The 17,260-nt window shown below is 38.8% G+C and overlaps 2 protein-coding genes across 5 annotated transcripts in view; one reads left to right on the top strand and one right to left on the bottom strand.

The window, feature by feature from the left end:
• Positions 1–1,703, top strand: part of il16 (interleukin 16) — a 13,582-nt gene extending 11,879 nt beyond the window's left edge. Inside the window, exons 7-8 of the mRNA XM_085463237.1 lie at positions 208–336; positions 493–1,703. Coding sequence (XP_085319363.1) covers positions 208–336; positions 493–659 — 296 coding nt within the window. The 3' untranslated portion in view covers positions 660–1,703. The remainder of the gene's footprint in view (positions 1–207; positions 337–492) is intronic.
• Positions 22–17,260, bottom strand: stard5 (StAR related lipid transfer domain containing 5). 4 transcript variants are annotated; one of them, XM_085463256.1, is made up of 6 exons: positions 16,794–17,260; positions 14,040–14,089; positions 12,231–12,363; positions 8,834–8,951; positions 6,078–6,171; positions 22–5,992 (listed from the first exon to the last, which is right to left on the bottom strand). In XM_085463256.1, the coding sequence occupies exons 1-6, from the start codon at positions 16,881–16,883 to the stop codon at positions 5,842–5,844; spliced, it is 636 nt and encodes a 211-aa protein (XP_085319382.1). In that variant the 5' UTR covers positions 16,884–17,260; the 3' UTR covers positions 22–5,841. The 4 variants fall into 4 exon arrangements, with proteins under 4 accessions (XP_085319382.1, XP_085319388.1, XP_085319398.1 ...); XM_085463262.1 differs by lacking the exon at positions 14,040–14,089 and having other exon boundaries at positions 16,794–16,857; XM_085463272.1 differs by lacking the exons at positions 12,231–12,363; positions 14,040–14,089.

Raw genomic sequence — 17,260 nt, 5'->3', positions numbered from 1 at the left:
ATAAAAACAGAATGCAAAGACTGCAAATATCATGCACATATGTTTTATTCAAATATTCACAACAGAACACAGAAAACATCAAATGTTTAAACTGAGAAACATTGACAAAATGCAGACATAGCTCTGTAGGTTTGTCCAGGTCAGAATAGACATTTTTATTATAAATACTATGCAGGCTACATATACGCTGTGTCTTTGCTGTCGCAGTGGAGGAATGGGGCGCTCCAATGAGTGTGGAGCTGGAGAAATGTGCTGGTGGTGTTGGCTTCACTCTGGAGGGAGGAAAAGGCTCAATCCATGGAGACAGACCTTTAGTCATCAACAGGATCTTTACAGGTGCGCTCACGAAGCTGGCAGTATTCACAAAAACGTAATCACAAGTGTTTCTTTCGTAGTTTATTTTGGGGAAAAAACGAATTTGATTCCAAAAAAAAGAGCAGTAATCGTAATATTTGGACAGTTATTAAAAAAAATGTCTTTTGGATATTTCAGGGGGAGCGGCAGAGCAGAGTGGTCTGCAGAGTGGAGATGAAGTGTTGCAGGTCCAGGGAATAAGTCTGCAAGACATGACTCGATTTGAGGCATGGAACATGATCAAGGCTTTGCCTGAAGGACCCATCACAGTGGTCCTCAAGAGGAGGCTGGGGGGTGCAGAATGACCGGCACAGCTTATGGGCACTGATTGAAGTAAAAAACAAAAAAACAAAAACAAATACCCCAGGACAAACAAACAAAAACAACAAACAAAAAAACAGCAGCATACAGCAGCCTCAGCAGCAAACAAGGACACAGATGTTGGACTTTTTCTCTTTTTTGTTTTTTAAAAAATCTCATCAGGTTAATAATTCTTTTAGTTTTATACCAAAGACATTGCAATTTTTTTCATTTTTATGCAGTAATTTTGCATCTACTTAGTTTGAATTTCAGAAGAAAAGAGTGAAATTTCACAAGCTGTTGCTTTTCAATCTTGTGGCGAGAAAAAGGAAACATCCCACATATGCAAACAAGACTCTAAAACTGTCAAATTGGTTAAAGAAACACACAAAACAATATTTCTCAGAATTAAAGGACAACTGCACATCTCGAGAAATAATACAAAACCCAGTTAATTGGCAAGGGTTTGAACACTGCAAGGTTCGTTTTGCTTTAACTTGCTTGCTTAATGATATTTGTACAGTAAAAGCTTGTAATGTGGCGACAAACAAAACCAATTTGGAATCTGGAGGCAGCTCAACAGCTGCAGGTACCTGTGCCTGCCTACTGCTGCAGTAGCTTGACACTGAATCTTATTAAGAGATTCAATTAATTACAGAAATTGATATACTAGATTGAATTTTATTTTTAAATTAATATTATTAAAAAGAGTTTCTGTGCTCACAGTCTAAGTCATGTGCCTGAAATAACAATATTAATGGTAATTAATGGTCATAGAGATGATTAAGATGATCACTAGTGTCTTTGCAAATTTGTGAAGACATTTTTTTGCTCCATGACACCTACAAAGTTATGTAGCCTGTGTTTGTTACATCTAGAATGACAAGTGTCACCATTGTCCAAGCATATATGCAGTACATGAAAACCTGAAATTAGACACTGGACTACATTTGAAGTATGTGATAACAAGCAGTTTTACTCCCTCTGCCACCAATCAGGTCATATGAACAACTTCCTGTATCTTCAATAAATGGCTTTAGTCACTGGGATTCAGGTGATGTCTGATTGTTTTCACTCCTACTTGCTACCACAGCTGCCTTTGAAATTGACAATCATTTGAGATTTTTGATGAAAGAGATTGAAAAAACTACAGAAAACCGCCACAAAAAAAGAAACACCGTTAACGATGCAACTGACCACAGCAGTCCTGTGCTGGGCTGTTATAGTGAAATTTGTCATGTTTTAGGTAAAGGTGATTTTAATGTCTGAAAAACAATTATGCAGTCATAAGTAACAAATGAAAGGAACACCTTTTTAATGAAAGTATAGCACGAAGTCACTTAAGCTTCTTGGATTTTGATCTTGTCAGGGGGTTTCAGCTGTTTGGGGTTGATGAAATTAACATCAGGTGCACTGGAGGGGCAACAATTAGACGACCCCCAAAATAGGAACGGTTTTACAGGCGGAGGCCACTGACATTTTGTCTTCTCATAGTTTCTGTTTTGTTTTTTTACCAGTTTTGCATTTTGCTAGGGTTAGTGAAACTATAGTAAGTGTGAAGTGAAACTTGGACCCTTGCACAGCTAGTCCAAATCCTCCAAGCACATCAATACGTGCCATAGCCAGAAGGTTTGTTCAAGATTATGAAGGAAATTCCAGGAGACAGCCAGAGAACTGGACAGGTCCTAACACATCAACGGGACCATCATCTGCTTCTTTATTCAAGGAGAAGCAGGATGAGCACTGGAAGAGCCCTACACAAAAATGTCTTGGATACTGACATTCACACCAGCAGGCCAATGGTGTGAATGTCTTTGACAAAACAATCAATAGCAGATTTCACGAGGGTGGCCTCGAGGCACCACAGAGCCTGAATGTGTTGGAAAACGTGAGAGCTTGAAGAATAAGAAGTGCAGAAAAAAATGTTCTTGTATTCTGACATTTTCACTTGAAAAATATTTTCATAACTTTTTATGATATAGTTACAGAAAAAATATTCACAAATGTGTTGATTGACGTTTTCACAAATATACTGAGAGCTGCATTCAAAGTTTACTCATATTCATTTATTTTTACTGATTACAACCACAACTCTGTGATTACAACCTCTCAAATCAGTGAATACAGTGGGGACTATTATACACGTGTTGGTTTGAACTTGGTTCATTAAAGTGTTGATAATTGTAGGTAATTGATCATAATGGGATTTTATTTGTCTATGCTGTCAGTTATGGTTCTTCGAAAGGAAATCCAAATTGGCAAAAATTGTCATAATGCTGAAGAAATAAAAATTCCTAATCCATGTGTTCCATCAATAGAATTTGAAGAAACAAAACACTATAAATTAATGTGAAGCTCCAGTAGCACTTTATAGTGTCACACTATTAAGCATTAGCCTATTAGCAAGTACTTATTTTTTTATATGTAATTAATCCTCCCTAGTATGTGGTTTTGTATACGGACACCGTGTACAGCAATCACTGACACTACATTACTGCTAGCAATAATCATAGTCATGGTCATATTCATAATAACATAGCTATATTTATAAATGGCATAATACAGTGTAATGCAATGTAAAAGGTGAATTAAGCTCTTGCTAATACCTTGATAATGCTTAGTATGACACTATTATGCATTATTATTAAGTGCTAGCAAAGTCCCCCACTCTGTCTTGAAAATGAAATTAGATTAAATTAAGATTAAAATCAGTGCACTTCCATTCAGAAACGTACGTTTGTCTTTAGGATTTACAAACTGTAACCCCTCCCCGTAAAAAACCCCAAAACACTGCAAATAGACTACTGTAGTTTCTACAGATTCAATTGAATGTTTGCTTACTTGTTAAAACAGAAAAAGATGAAATAAGCTCTTACCCATATTCAGCTATCCTCCATAATGGGTCAGCCAATCAGAACAAAACTTTGTCCAAATATCACGACGCGTACAGCGTTTATTAACATCTGTGATTTTTATCTCTTATATTCATCTTATAAATACCACTTATTTTTATTTTCTGTCTCACTTTCATTTCATCATTATGTTTGTTTCACGTGTGACGTTTACCGTACCTTGCCTATACTTCACCGTCACCGAAAATTTCCTTTTTCTTTTGAATTGGGTTGTAACAGTTTGATATCTTAAGCCAGTTACACAGCAGTTATTCTTATCATTCTGTCTTACACATGCAGTTACCTCATGCCACTTAAAATAGTTATTTTTCAAAACTTTTTACATCAAATCTGTCAGTCGTAGTTTTATAAATTGGTATAAAATTGACAACAACAAAAAAGAAAAACCTTTTTAGGTTTTCCTAAATGAAATATAATTGATTTGGTCATTACTGAACCAGTCTACCAAAGTTCCACTGAATGGAAACTGTGCTTCAGAAAACACAGCCATGAAAGTCACAGGAAGACGCTTCTGCTCAGGTGAACAGCATTAAAAATATCCAATTTAAAGGCATTTTAGGTTCGCCAGAAGGAAAAAAAAAAGTTTTGCTTACAAGGGCTCCCCACGAATTCCAATGTATACTTCATCGTTTTAGTATAACTGATAAAAGAGGTAGATATTCATCGTTTGCAGGTGAACAAAACCACAGGAATTCAAGTACAACACGAACAAGCAGGTAAAATAAGTATAGAAAATGTCACTCATTTTTTAAGTAAATATTTGAAACAGTGCTACTGTCATGAAATTCTAACAGATGTCAGTAACAGCCCATCCAATCCACACATGCAAAGAAATCAAACCATAGATGTCAAAAAATGATGTGTAAGTATTGAACATGGTTACTGAAATTTATCCAGAAGCCTTTGTTGGTGATGGCAGCTTCAAGTCGAAGAACTATGCATTGCTGGGAGTTGTGGCCCACTCTTCCCCATAAACAGTCTTTAAGCAGCAGATTCTTATCAAGAATGTCTCCGTACATTCCCCACACATCCTTCATTTACTTATGTGAAGCATGCCAGCACCCTAAGCTGAAAACACAGCCCCACACCTTGATGTTCCTGTCACCAAACTTCACCGTTGGTATAGCGTTTCTTGGATAATATGATGATGATAATAATTTGATAATTTTCCATAATTTCCTTCGGGATTAATAAAGTATTCTGATTCTGATGATCTCTATTATGGCATCAAACAGTTCAGTTTTGGTCTCATCTGAACAGACTTTATTCTCCCAGCATTTGTTTAAAAGTTCAGCAAACTTTAAACGTATTTCAACATGCTTTTTATTCAGCAATGAAGTTACGCATGGTGAACATGGATACAGGCCATGGGGGTGGAGTGCATTCATTTTTTCTTTGAAATAACAGTACCTACTGATCCAGGTGTTTCTGTAGCTTTCTACAAGTGGTCCTTCACTGCTGGAAAACTCCTCTGATTATTCTTTTCACTCCTCTGTCTGAAATGTTGCAGGAATCACCTGGTTGTGGCTGGTTTTTGGTCAGATTATGGTCCCAACAGTGCTCACTGGAACCTTCAGTATTTTAAAACCTCCTCTGTAACCAGTGCCATCAGTATCGTTTGCAACAATAAAGTTGCTGCAGAGCATCATGAGATTCTTGTGTGACACCTTGGTAATGTTACTTTTTATAAGCCATCAGGTGGGACTGAACAAGCTCATATTAATTTGCACTGAGTGGCAGGATTGCGTTCTAATTACTGATGGATTTCAGTTGCAGTCATGACTTTCTTCACGTGTTTAACCTCTGCCCCTTTTTGTTATTATAAATAACTTTATGAACCTCTATGGTTTGATTTCTTTGCATGTGTGGATTAACTGGGTTGTTACACACATAGTAAAAATTTAAGGGTCAATAGGAACTTTAGAAATATATTTACTTGAAACATCGGTGATGTGTTTCATACTTCTTTTACCAGCTGTAAATGTGAGGTATGAAGTTAAAACCAATAAACGATATCAGCATACGTTGACTAAGAGCCGTGCAATGTGCATGTTTACTATACACGCAAGTAAGAAGAGGAAATGTCTAATGCCACACTATTCTCATAAAAAAGGAATGTTTTTCATGCTTTTAACACGTGTACAAATACGTCTATGTTCATGTGATCATCTGATAATCTGAGCTTGTTCGTTACTGTTGACTTAGACTGTTAAAAATGGCATGAACATCTGAACTACTCGTGAGCAGCCCTCAGGCAGGAATTCAACTCTTTGTGTCAAAAGTCCTTGAGTGATTTAACAGACTTGGCCAGGTTGCTGTAGAACTCCGCCATGCTGGAGGGGAAGAATGAGTCAACCACAGAGCGAGGGAGGTAGCCTCCTAGGTCGGTTTGGAAAAAAGTCAGCACCTGGGTTTTGTTGGGCTCTCTGGAAAAAACAAGGGGGGAAAAGAGAGAAACTTTTAACACACACACAAACACACACAAATGAAATGCATTGTTTAGTTACTCACCCTGAGACGGGGACACAGATGCAACCACAGGGATGGTTGAATCCTCTCACGTAGCCAGACTGGGGAGCGCAGCTCGGGTGAATTGTATTGGTAGCTTTTTGATATCACACAAAAGATACAAGCACATAACCATATGAGTCTATTTATACCGGTCCATGTGAGAATAAATCAAAGATTCATAACGTTTTTGAGAATATTAGATTGTAACAATGTAAACGTGCACTTTAACCTCATCACAATAAAAATGCTATTGCATGTCTCACGCATATGAACAGTAACCAGCATATTTTGCATCAGTTTGTTGCATTGTAGTTCCTAACGCTCCACTGATCACTGAAACTGATGGCGTCTTCAGAACAGGCAAATGCTTCTGATAATATAGTGATTTTACCTCAGTTATTTTCTTCTATACCTTTCTCTGACGAATGTCCTATTCATTTATTTATTATGTCTGTTTTTGACCAGGACATGTCCTTCAACGCACATATTAAACAAATATGTAAGACTGCTTTCTTCCATTTGTGCAACATCTCTAAAGTTAGAAATATCCTGTCTCAGAGTGACGCTGAAAAACTAGTTCATGCATTTATTACTTCCAGGCTGGACGACTGTAATTCATTATTATCAGGAAGTCCAAAAAACTCCCTGAAAAGCCTTCAGCTAATCCAAAATGCTGCAGCAAGAGTCCTGACAGGGACTAGAAAGAGAGAGCAGATTTCTCCTGTTTTGGCTTCCTGTTAAATCCAGAATTCAAAATCCTGCTCCTCACATACAAGGTCTTAAATAATCAGGCCCCATCTTATCTTAATGACCTTGTAGCACCATATAACCCCATCGCTGTCCCTGTCATGTGCTTCCTGTTTTTTGATAGTTCTGTTCTGTGCTCAGCTTCTGTCCCAGTCTCGTCTGCCTGATTATTTCCAGCTGTGTTTCCCTCCAGTCTCCCATTCCCTGATTTCTCTGTTGTGCATTTTAGTCCTCTGTCTTCGCCTGCTCGTTGTCGCGTCGTACCCTCAATATGCTGTTTTTCCTTCTGTGCTCCTTGTAGTTTCTAGCTCTGGTTTCCAGTGTCTTAGTGTATATATTTACGTTGGTATTTCTAGTTCCCTGTTTTCAGGTTGTTTTCTGTATGAAGAGTTTTACAGCCAAAATAAAGCTGCCTTCTTCAGTTCTCTCCTTCAATGTCCGTGAGTCCTGCATTTGGTCCAATCTCCTGCCTGCCACACAGCGATTCACGACAAAAACTGAATTGACTTTATGGCCAGGGAGTAGGTCAGCTGCTTTAATCATCCAGTTACAGCCAGTATTTTCAACTCCACTGTTATCATGTCTTTTACAATAAAGTCGACATTTGTGATATCACTGTCAGGGAGAAAGTGTCCCAGACTGTTCATGTGCTGCATTGTGCAGGTAAAAGTCAACTGTGCATTGCACATGGACAGCACTGCTTAAAATAATAAAAAATGATTCATAAAGTTAGTTGTCTTTGCGTATACCACTCTGCTTCTTTGTCATACATCTTTACATCACCAAGTGTCGTCGTCTTTAGAACTTGGGCTGTCTGTCAGAGTGCTGTCGTACTGCTCTCACTTTACGAGCGTACTGGTGTATACGGCTGCAGCAGCCCAAACGGCACACACACTGCTCCTGGCTGCTCCTCCTAAGGCTGTTTTATGCTCACCGTGTTGCTTGTGTCACATGGCGATTTTCACATCACATCCTGCGTTGCAAGACATCATTTTTGTGGCACGTCGGCCGGTCTTGCACCATTTATTTATTTATTTTTTTGCAGCCTGGTGCGTTGAAGAGAAGTGTACGATCATGCAGGTTTTTTTAACCACCGTTTTCAGAGATACACTGACACACAGAGGAAGATGTTGCAACCATTTACAAATTTGAGTTTGTGGAAGGAACTTTGCAAAAAGCAACCACTTGACAAAGTCCTGGCTTCTGGTTTTGACTTCTTCTCGACTTTATCAGCAAGTATGATGCAATATTATCTGAGTGGCGATACCTATCATTTAGGAGAAAACTGCAGCGTCTTCTTGTGCCTTATCGGCGGGTATAAATGACTGCATCTGTGTGATGACTGTGGGGCGGCGAGCGAAGCAACCACTGCAGAGGGTATATGGGCACCTTAAAGGCCACAGTATACTCGCTGTAATGGTCGCGTTGCCCTCTGCCGAAACCTCATTTCACAGACACTTGTATTTATACCCACCATTACGCTGCAGAAAGCTGCTGCGGTATATAACAATATAGGTATAACCATAAGTGTCGCTACTCAGACAGTATCACCACATAAGCTTTGATATGTTGTTATGGCCGAGGCTCGGGCCTCCATCTGTGTATCTGTACGTCTCTGAGCTTCTTTGCTAAAATGTAACTAAAATGGTGCAAAAAACCCTTCAAGATCAATCACTCGTTTCTTCAACCCAGCTTACAAAAACTGAGAGGTGGACGACATGTTGAGTGGCACCGTAAACTGTGTGCCTCAAACTAACCTGACTTGGCTCTGACTCTAACCACATGATTGGGTCAGCACGGTGCTGAAGCAGCCAGCGCTGTTCGTTTCTGTGCAAGTTTACAGGCGATCAGATAATTATTTCTCCCACGATTTATCCCAATCATCATAACATCTCAAAGAGCCATGGAAGTAAAAACGGTGCTTAAGTGCGCATCACAATCAACCTTAGAGAGTAAAAAAAGACAGAAGTACAAGAAGAGTGAGAGACAAACATTGAGTCATTACGCACCATTTGAAGAAATGCTGCCATCTTCGTATTGCTTAATTAAAATAACATCTACAAAGTCTCGTGGTGCTATGATGCCCATAGCTGCAGAGGGCGTGACTGTTCGGCAGATCGAGATGTCCTGCACAAGAGTGGACGACAAGGGGACGTACTCAATAAAGCTTAACAAAGAACAAATATGATCCACATTTTGATATCAGTTCATCCAGAAAGTATTCGCAGTGTTTATCATGTTTATCATGGTTCAACCTTATTCCAAAATGAATTAAAGTATTTTTTACCCCTAACCTCCACACACAACATCCTATAATGACAAAGTCAAAAAGTTTGCTTGAAATTATTGCAAATTTACTCAACCCTCTGTTTGCCAACCCTGCTCCATCTGAGATGTTAAGTCTAATTGTTGAATGTTGCCATTGTGTTTCTTAAATTTGTACAGTCTTAGTTCAAGCAGTAGGATCAAAGCTTTGATCCTGACCACCTCTCCAACCACTCTGTGCTGGGGGAGGTTTTATTGTAGATACATCCTATCTGAAAGATCTGTTTCTTTTGATGTAAACTTCCTGGGTTTACGACCCTTTGGTCAGCAGGAGGTCTGACACACACACACACACTCTTACACAAGTCCACACATATACATAAAATGCTTTGTCTTAGAACCAAGGGGGCGTGGCTTTGTTCTGACGTGTTTTGTGTGAACTGTCTCCCAATAAAAGGTAGCAGGAGGTGGTCAGATCTGGGGGTCACTTTCGTGGTGGACACAGACGAGGCCTCCCTTGTGCAAATAATCGATCGATCGACTGTCTTGTTTTCTTCATGATGAATAAGTCTCTAGAATTAGCGGGACTTGTGGAAACACAGACCCAACATGAACATTTGCCAGTGTTCCTATGCTCAAGCATTCCTCTCAGTCACACCAGTTATCAGTAGCTCTCCTCTAAATCCGTGCACCTGGTAACCAACTGGATTAGGATACAGTGGTCTGGAAAAGTAGGCCCCGAATAGAGCAACCTGTAAGAAGCAGTTAACTATGAGTAAAATCACATACACCTTTGGATTCTGTGTTTGATTCTGTCATTTTTGACTAAAATGAAAGATGATTCACTAATAGCAAACTGACACACAGATAAACTCTGTATCACCTGTAGACATTAAGCACTTTTACCCTCTCTCAGATGTAATGAGAGGTAAACCAGGAGCACTTCAATATCTTTCAGTCCCACCTGTCTCTTGACGGTTGACCAGGTGATGAGCGTGCCATGTTTCCTCCAGATATGACATTTAGCATTCAGACCAAAGAGTTAAATCTTTGTTTCATCGTATCAGAGAATCTTGTTTCTCTAATCCGAGTCTTTCAGGTGCCTTTTGGCAAACTCCAGCTGCCATATGCCTTTTACAAACAAGTGGCTTTCATTCTCTCTCCACATAGCAATGCTGGAGAGTGAGTGGACTGTCACCTCCTTGACTAAGGATCAGATTGCTCTAGGAAGATAACTGGTGGTCCCAAAGTTCTTCCATGTACAGATGATGAAGATCACTGTGCTCACTGGGACTTTCAATGCTGCAGATTTCTTCCTGTACGCTTCTCCAGATCTGTGCCTTCATACAATCCTGTCTTGAAGGTCTACAGACAATTCCTTGGATTTTATGACTCGGTTTGTGCTCTGACATAGACTGCCAGAGGATCTTAGATAGATGTGTTCGTTTCCAAATCACGTCCAATTAACTGAACATGTCACAGGTGGAGATCTAAAAAATGATCAGTGGGAACAGGATGCACCCGAGCTCAGTTGTACCTGTCACGGCAAAGACTGTTAAGTTACTTTTGTTTTTCTATTTTTAATAAACTTGCAAGAATTTCAAGCCAACATTTTTATTTTATTTTCTTTTACATTTCATCATTATGGGGTGTTGTGTGTAGAACTCTGAGGTGAAAAATACATTTAACCCATTGTAGAGTGCGGCTGTAATGTGAGCAAATGTGGAACAAGTGAAGCGCATAAGCACTTAAAACTGCACCAGGCAAGAATTTCATTTTAAAATAAAGTAAGTGACTTTTCCTAATTGGTCCAATTTATCAGTTTTCATTAACAGACAAACACGTAACCATGGCAAGAGATGTGAGAAGTGCTTTCATTCATACTACTTATTAATAGATGCTGGTTAATATAAGATTTCCAAATAGTTTTGAGGAAAGCAAAAACAAAACAAAACACAAAAAACTGATGCAGCTTTAAATAAAATTAAAAATTGAATGACTTGATGGAACTTTAAAGAATGTGAGGGGAAAACTACAGTGGGGCAAAAAATGATTTGATCCCAACTGCATTTATAAGTTTATTCACAAAGAAATGAACAGTTCCTAATTTTTCTGGTGGTTTCATTTTAATGAAGAGAGAGACAGAATAGTTACTCAGAAATGCAGAGAAACAACACATTACATAAAAGTTGGAAACTGATCTGCTTGTTATTGAGGGGAAAAAGTATTTGATCCAAGCAAACACGACTTTGTAGTGAAACTCTTCCTGGTTGCCAGGTTTGCATGCATCTCAGGACGGGCTTTGGCCCACTCCTCTAGAAACTCTCTAAATTTGAAGTTTCAACTCGTTCCAGACTTTCTATATGAAAACGGGTCTGGAGACTGGCTGAGCCAATCTATGACCAAGTGCGTTTTGTGTTAAGTCGCTCCTTTATTGCCATTGCAGTATGTTTTGGATCACCGTCATTCTGGATGACTCATTTTATGGTACACAGACCTGTCCATTGGCCCCTCAATACAGTCAAACTGTCCTGTACCCTTAGCAGAAAAACAGTCCCAAAGCATAATGCGAACAATGCTGTTCTTGATGTCATGGTCCCCTAATCTGTCTTAATCATTAACAAGTTTCTCCCATGTAGCTGTGAACTGGTCCAGCACCTTTCTCATGATTTACCCATGAGGCAAGATCTTGCATGGACTCCTGACTAAGAGAGACTTGTTGTCATTTTATATTTCTTCCATTTCCAAATATTTGCACCAACAGGTGTCATTTTCATCGATCTCATTTCATCAACACGTTGAGATCAGTAGTATGTTGTTGGATGACTAATCTGTGGGAGACTGAATTCTGATTGATCAAATACTTATCTCAGTGAAATTCAAAGGCATGCAAATCAATTTATAACCTTTATGTGATGTGTTTTTCTGGATTTTTGGTTGATATTCAGTCTCTTGTTATTAAAGAAAACTACTGTAAATTGAAAAAAAAAAAAAAAACATTTGTTTTTGTGCAAACTTCAGCTTGGGATCAAATAAGTATTTCCCCCAGTGTACATGAAAACTCTATGGTTAAATAAATAATAATAATGAAAATAATCACAAAACATTGTTTGAACAGAAAGGAGACAAAAAATAACACACCTCTGTAATTTGTTCCAGAACCTCAAACCTTTTGACATTGTTGTCCCATTTGACTCTGAGTCCATTGGGCACCGGTTTAAGACATTCCCACACTTTTTCAGGAGTGCCGTTGACAATCCCGTCACCCTTATAACTGCCAGTGTAATCAGATAATGGCACATAGTGAGGAGAGAAGATTATGAAGGCAGGACTACCACACTGTTGTATAAGAAAACAATTTGACCTACGCACACAGATAACAGAAGCAAAACATTCTGTTAGAAATGCCACTTGCAAAAACATTCGCATGCAGGTGATGCACTGAGCATTATTAAAGCTCTGCATTTAAGTATGTAAAGTGGACTCACTAGCTTTTCTGAAAACTGCAATGGCTCCAAACTGATTCCTTTAAATAGGAGCTATGAAATGATCAATTTAAAAAAAAGATATCTAATTAGAGAGCAGCCCATTTTTACCCTCAGTGTCTTTCCTGAGTGCAGTTTTTCCTCCCACTGTAACCAGTTTCTGGCTTAAAGAGGATTATTGGATCATTTTGTAGGGTCTTTACTTTATGTTGTAAAGAACATTGAAACAACTGTTGTTGTACACTTGTGCTACACGAATAAAAGAACTCAGCATAATAATACACTCTGATTTATGCAATGCAGTTCAGCTATATGCCAATTTTTAGGTTCATATCGTCATCAGACATTAGGATAAGTAATAATGATCTGCTGTAACTTTACAAGCTTTCATTATGAGGCCAGTGTAATGAAATAATTTATATTCTACACATATTTAAGCTCCTAAGACCCAAACTCTTTCATTTCGTTTTTCATTTCTCTTTGGGACCTGATGAATGTAAAAACAAAGAATTAGATGTTTTGGCTTTTTTTAATATTTGTTTCTGAGAAAGATGAGATCCACATATGAGGACATTCGCTTTAAATTTCAAAAGAACAGTGGTAGTTTTATGTCCTCGTGCGTGGATATCAGGCCCCAGAGCAAAACTTTGTATTTTGGCCTAGACAACCCAAACTGTGATGTCCACATATGTGCACGCCAGGTCCTAGCTCTGCCCTCAAAAACAGACACAGATGTAAAACTTGTCTATGTAGCTGGACTTAAGAAATAAACGTGCTTTAAAAACTTGAATCACTTAACGCCATCTTGTGGCAGAACAGAATGTGACATCATTGGGTTTGTTGGCTGGTTGCAGTCAACAGACTTGCACTGGTTTCTGTTAGCTAACTAGTAACATAACTGATAACTTGGTGGAAAATAAGAACACTAAAACTAAAAATCAGTCCCAGAGGGTCACTTTTGTGCTGCCCCTGGCAGTAACAAGGAGTTAGTTTTATCTTAAGAAACTGAGTATATGCTGTCCACTATCTGTGTCTCTTAACCAGTAAATGGGTTCCTTATCGTTTGGCCAGCTGCACTGAAAAGGGAATTTCCACCATGAACTGGTAGATTCCCCTTGATACCTGCACTTTAAAGTCAAGAACACACACTACTCTATTTTTTTTATCTGAGTTAAACTAGAAGTTGAATAAAACCCTCCACAGATAAATGTATGATTACAATTACTGATGAACAGAAGTGCAAAAAACCAATATTCCAGGAACCCCAACAAGCACAAACGTTTTTCTGAGGCATTTCTGCTTTGACATGTTTAAGAAGTCACTATTATCCTTATGTCTGTTTTTATTCTTGCACCTGCACAGCAATGTTTTCTCCAGAAAAGCACTAATCTGTATATTTGATGCGTGCTTAATACTTCAGGAAACCAATAGTGCAAAAGAAGTGAAAAAAGGACAGATTCCTCACAGATTCCCCGGGAACTCAGACGAGGGTCGCCACGACACAATGACATCGTTCTGCCAAAGAAAACGGAACAATAACTGTGAACAGCATTTGGTTATACTGGACCGTGTCAGGTCTGTTGAAAACCTATGCAGAGAAATTTGCATGAAAAGAGTTACACATGTATATGATACACAAGTGTGTAAGATTTACAAATGTGCACAGTGATTTGTGTGTGACCTTTGGGTACACACAAATGTGTGCTTCAATTCACATACAAAAAAAAACAATTTTACAAATGTGTCCATCCAAACTTGATGCACACATTTAAAATAAACAGCGATCATCTGTGTGCAACTTTTTTTAATTGGAGTTGCACAAATCGAATCATTTTTCTTTTTAAAAGCTTCTTGTGCATACATGTGTCTAAAATACATGAGATCCACAAATGTATGTTATGTTCAAGTCCCATAGGAAAACTGTGACATCTGGGCTTCCACTCTGTTCCCGTTTCATTTTCTAAATAAACAGACCAGTTCATCAACCCTCTATTAGAAAACATAGATTTACAAGTTACAAACCCCACAAATACATTAACCTCTAAAGGTTAATGTTCTTCAGTCAGCGCGTAGCTGCAGATGGGGGAACACTACGGTTGAATATCCCTGTGGCTCATCCTCTGAACTAGGCATATGCAAACGAATCTCTGTATATTTGAATATGGATAAACCAGGTAGTGTGGAACACTTTGATGTTGATCCTACTCTTCTTGGATAACAGCAGGCTAACACTGATATCAGCTTAATAACTAATGATGAAGTTTGTCATCTGAATTCATCACTAAGTTAAACGTTTTCTGCTCTCAGCTAGCATCAGCTTAAATAAACCCTGCAGATGATGATGAATTTCTACCAGTAGACTTACCCACCAGAGACTGCTAGCAATCTGCCAGGTCTCTCCTAGCAGAGAGATTTACCTCAGTGTTACAAATGCATACATGTAAGATTTACGCATGATAAATGGACTGGTTCTTATGTAGCATGTTTTCTCTTTTTTTCTATATTTAACAACTTTCTATCTAACATTCACGCACATTCACACATCGATGTGCATCAGAGAATTTGGGGTTAGCATCTTGTCCAAGGATATTTGGCATGCACCTTGGAGCAGCCAGGTATCGAACTGCCAAGCTTTCGATTAACAGATGACCTGCTCCTGACCTATAGTCATGTACTGTACAGTGTACAGTGATTTCTGTCTAACTTTTGAGGACTCACAAATTCCAATCCACATACAAATACAAAGCAATTTGACAGATGTGTAAATCCAAACCTGAATTGTGATCATTTAACCTCAATTTTTAACTTTTATACAAATGTCTAAAAATAGAAGTAACAACTCACTTACAAAACCTTAAATGGATGTGCATGAATCGCCTGCTACTAGGAAACCATGACATCTGGACTTCCTCTGTATTCCTGTTTTTTTCTTTTGAATTTTTGTTAAATAAAGTAGAATGTCACCGCCTGCCAGAAAACAGAATTCATTTTGATTCGGCAGGCTCCTAACTGAGAGATGTGACCTGGAAGTATCTGTGTGGCAGCCTTAACAAGAGCTGTTCCAATTCTCCAAATAATAAAGAAAGGAGTTTCAATGCTTCCATTAGCAGAGGGTACACTGGACCATCCTTTATGAAAAGGTGGGAGAGAACAGTGTCCCATAATTCATTGCAACAGACATAATAAACAATTGCTCAGATCACGGAAGTCATAGCATAAATTCCTGATATATTTAGAGTTTTTAACAACAGTTTGTTAAAGTCACAGCTGAACTCTGAACATCACGTTGGTGGAATAAAAACTGCTTGTTGAGTTGTTTCTCCATCAGCTGAAGATTATGATTTACATTCACTGATAAAAATGTGCTTAACGTTCTGTATAATCAGTGTTCATTGGTAACGCACTTTAATGTAGTTTTAGTCTTAGGATTTATTTTTTACTTCAGTACAAGTCAGCTGGGATCAGTGATGGATGGAGGGGATTTTACTGCAGTTACAGAAACTCTTAGCAGGGAGGAGGAAAGAAGTTCCACTAAATGACAAAAGAAAAATATGAGAAAATAAGATTGATCTCATTTTATAGATATGGGACAGATTTACTATGTGAGGCAAATTACTGTCATGTCGCAATTGCAGGATGATCTAACAATGCACTGTAACTTCTGTACAGAGATGCAGGTAGTTCACTTCAGTGAAAACCAGCATTGTGACGGGAGAATGTGAATTAGAGACTCAAAAATTCAATGCAAACTAAATTGCGTCTCTGAGAACAGCGAGGCAATTCAGATAAATGAGGCTGAAGGAGAATCGATATAAGAAATAAAATTCACAGAGTACTGTGCAAAGGGTTCAGAGGATTGGGACTCAGTACAGATTTATCCAGAGGAGAGCTGCAGTAGGAACGCTTCCACACTATAAACCTACCTGTGTGAACAGCTGACCTGTACGAGTACGGAAAGTCCGGACTCCGGTACTGACAAACCACCAATATGTATTCTAGTCAGTAGTAAAACACACGTTTTACATCTCTGTGGTGAATGAGTGGGATGCAAAATGTTATTAGCGAAGCTTTCAAGTTAGAAATCCCAAACTAACGTTTGTGAACTTTGAACTACCGACGCGGGCCACGTCAGTTAACCCACTAGACCAGAGAACAGCATGTATCTGGAAAACGTAGGGAAATAGTGTTGAGCTCATATGAGGATGTAAGAAACATTTACCGATTTCTTGCAGACTTTCCATCCAGACTCATCCTTCCTGTAGCTCATCAAGCAGTCGGCCACTGCTTTCGCTTTATGTTCAAAATCCATTTTTGGGAATAACAATTAATGTTGCTCACCTAATCCAAACGAGACTGATTAAATAGCTGACGGGAAACACAAAACTGAAGTCACGCTGGATCTTAACAATACAAGTCAGGTCCAGCGGCTAAAAGTACCTAACGAAGGCTAGAAACGCAAACCCTGGTCAGGTTAGTGTGGACCACCGCTACAAAGCTAGCGTTAGCCAGAATGAATGAGACGAGCTGCGCAGCGGCCGCATCGCGGAGCAACTATCTTCCATTGGCTTAGGGTGGTGTGACTTTTGTCCCTGCCTGATTCAAAGCATCAAAATTGTAATTTTGCACAATTAATTTCCCCAAAGTACAAACAAAGCACCGGAATCAGTTACTGAGATATCGCGTCAT

This window comes from Copadichromis virginalis, linkage group LG1 (genome assembly GCF_057382275.1).
Source record: "Copadichromis virginalis isolate Kocher_CV1m ecotype Utaka linkage group LG1, C_Virginalis_male_GT1.1, whole genome shotgun sequence".
Taxonomy (NCBI): Eukaryota; Metazoa; Chordata; class Actinopteri; order Cichliformes; family Cichlidae; genus Copadichromis; species Copadichromis virginalis.
This window is presented reverse-complemented; position numbering and strand designations above follow the sequence as displayed.

Coding starts and splice junctions, on each gene's coding strand:
- stard5 (XM_085463248.1), bottom strand. CDS start 12,554: ATGCAGAGCTTTAATAATGCTCAGTGCATCACCTGCATGCGAATGTTT. Junction 6,172..8,833: donor TGGCAGCATTTCTTCAAATG/GTGCGTAATGAC, acceptor GATATCAAAAAG/CTACCAATACAATTCACCCG. Junction 5,993..6,077: donor ATCTGTGTCCCCGTCTCAGG/GTGAGTAACTAA, acceptor TGTTTTTTCCAG/AGAGCCCAACAAAACCCAGG.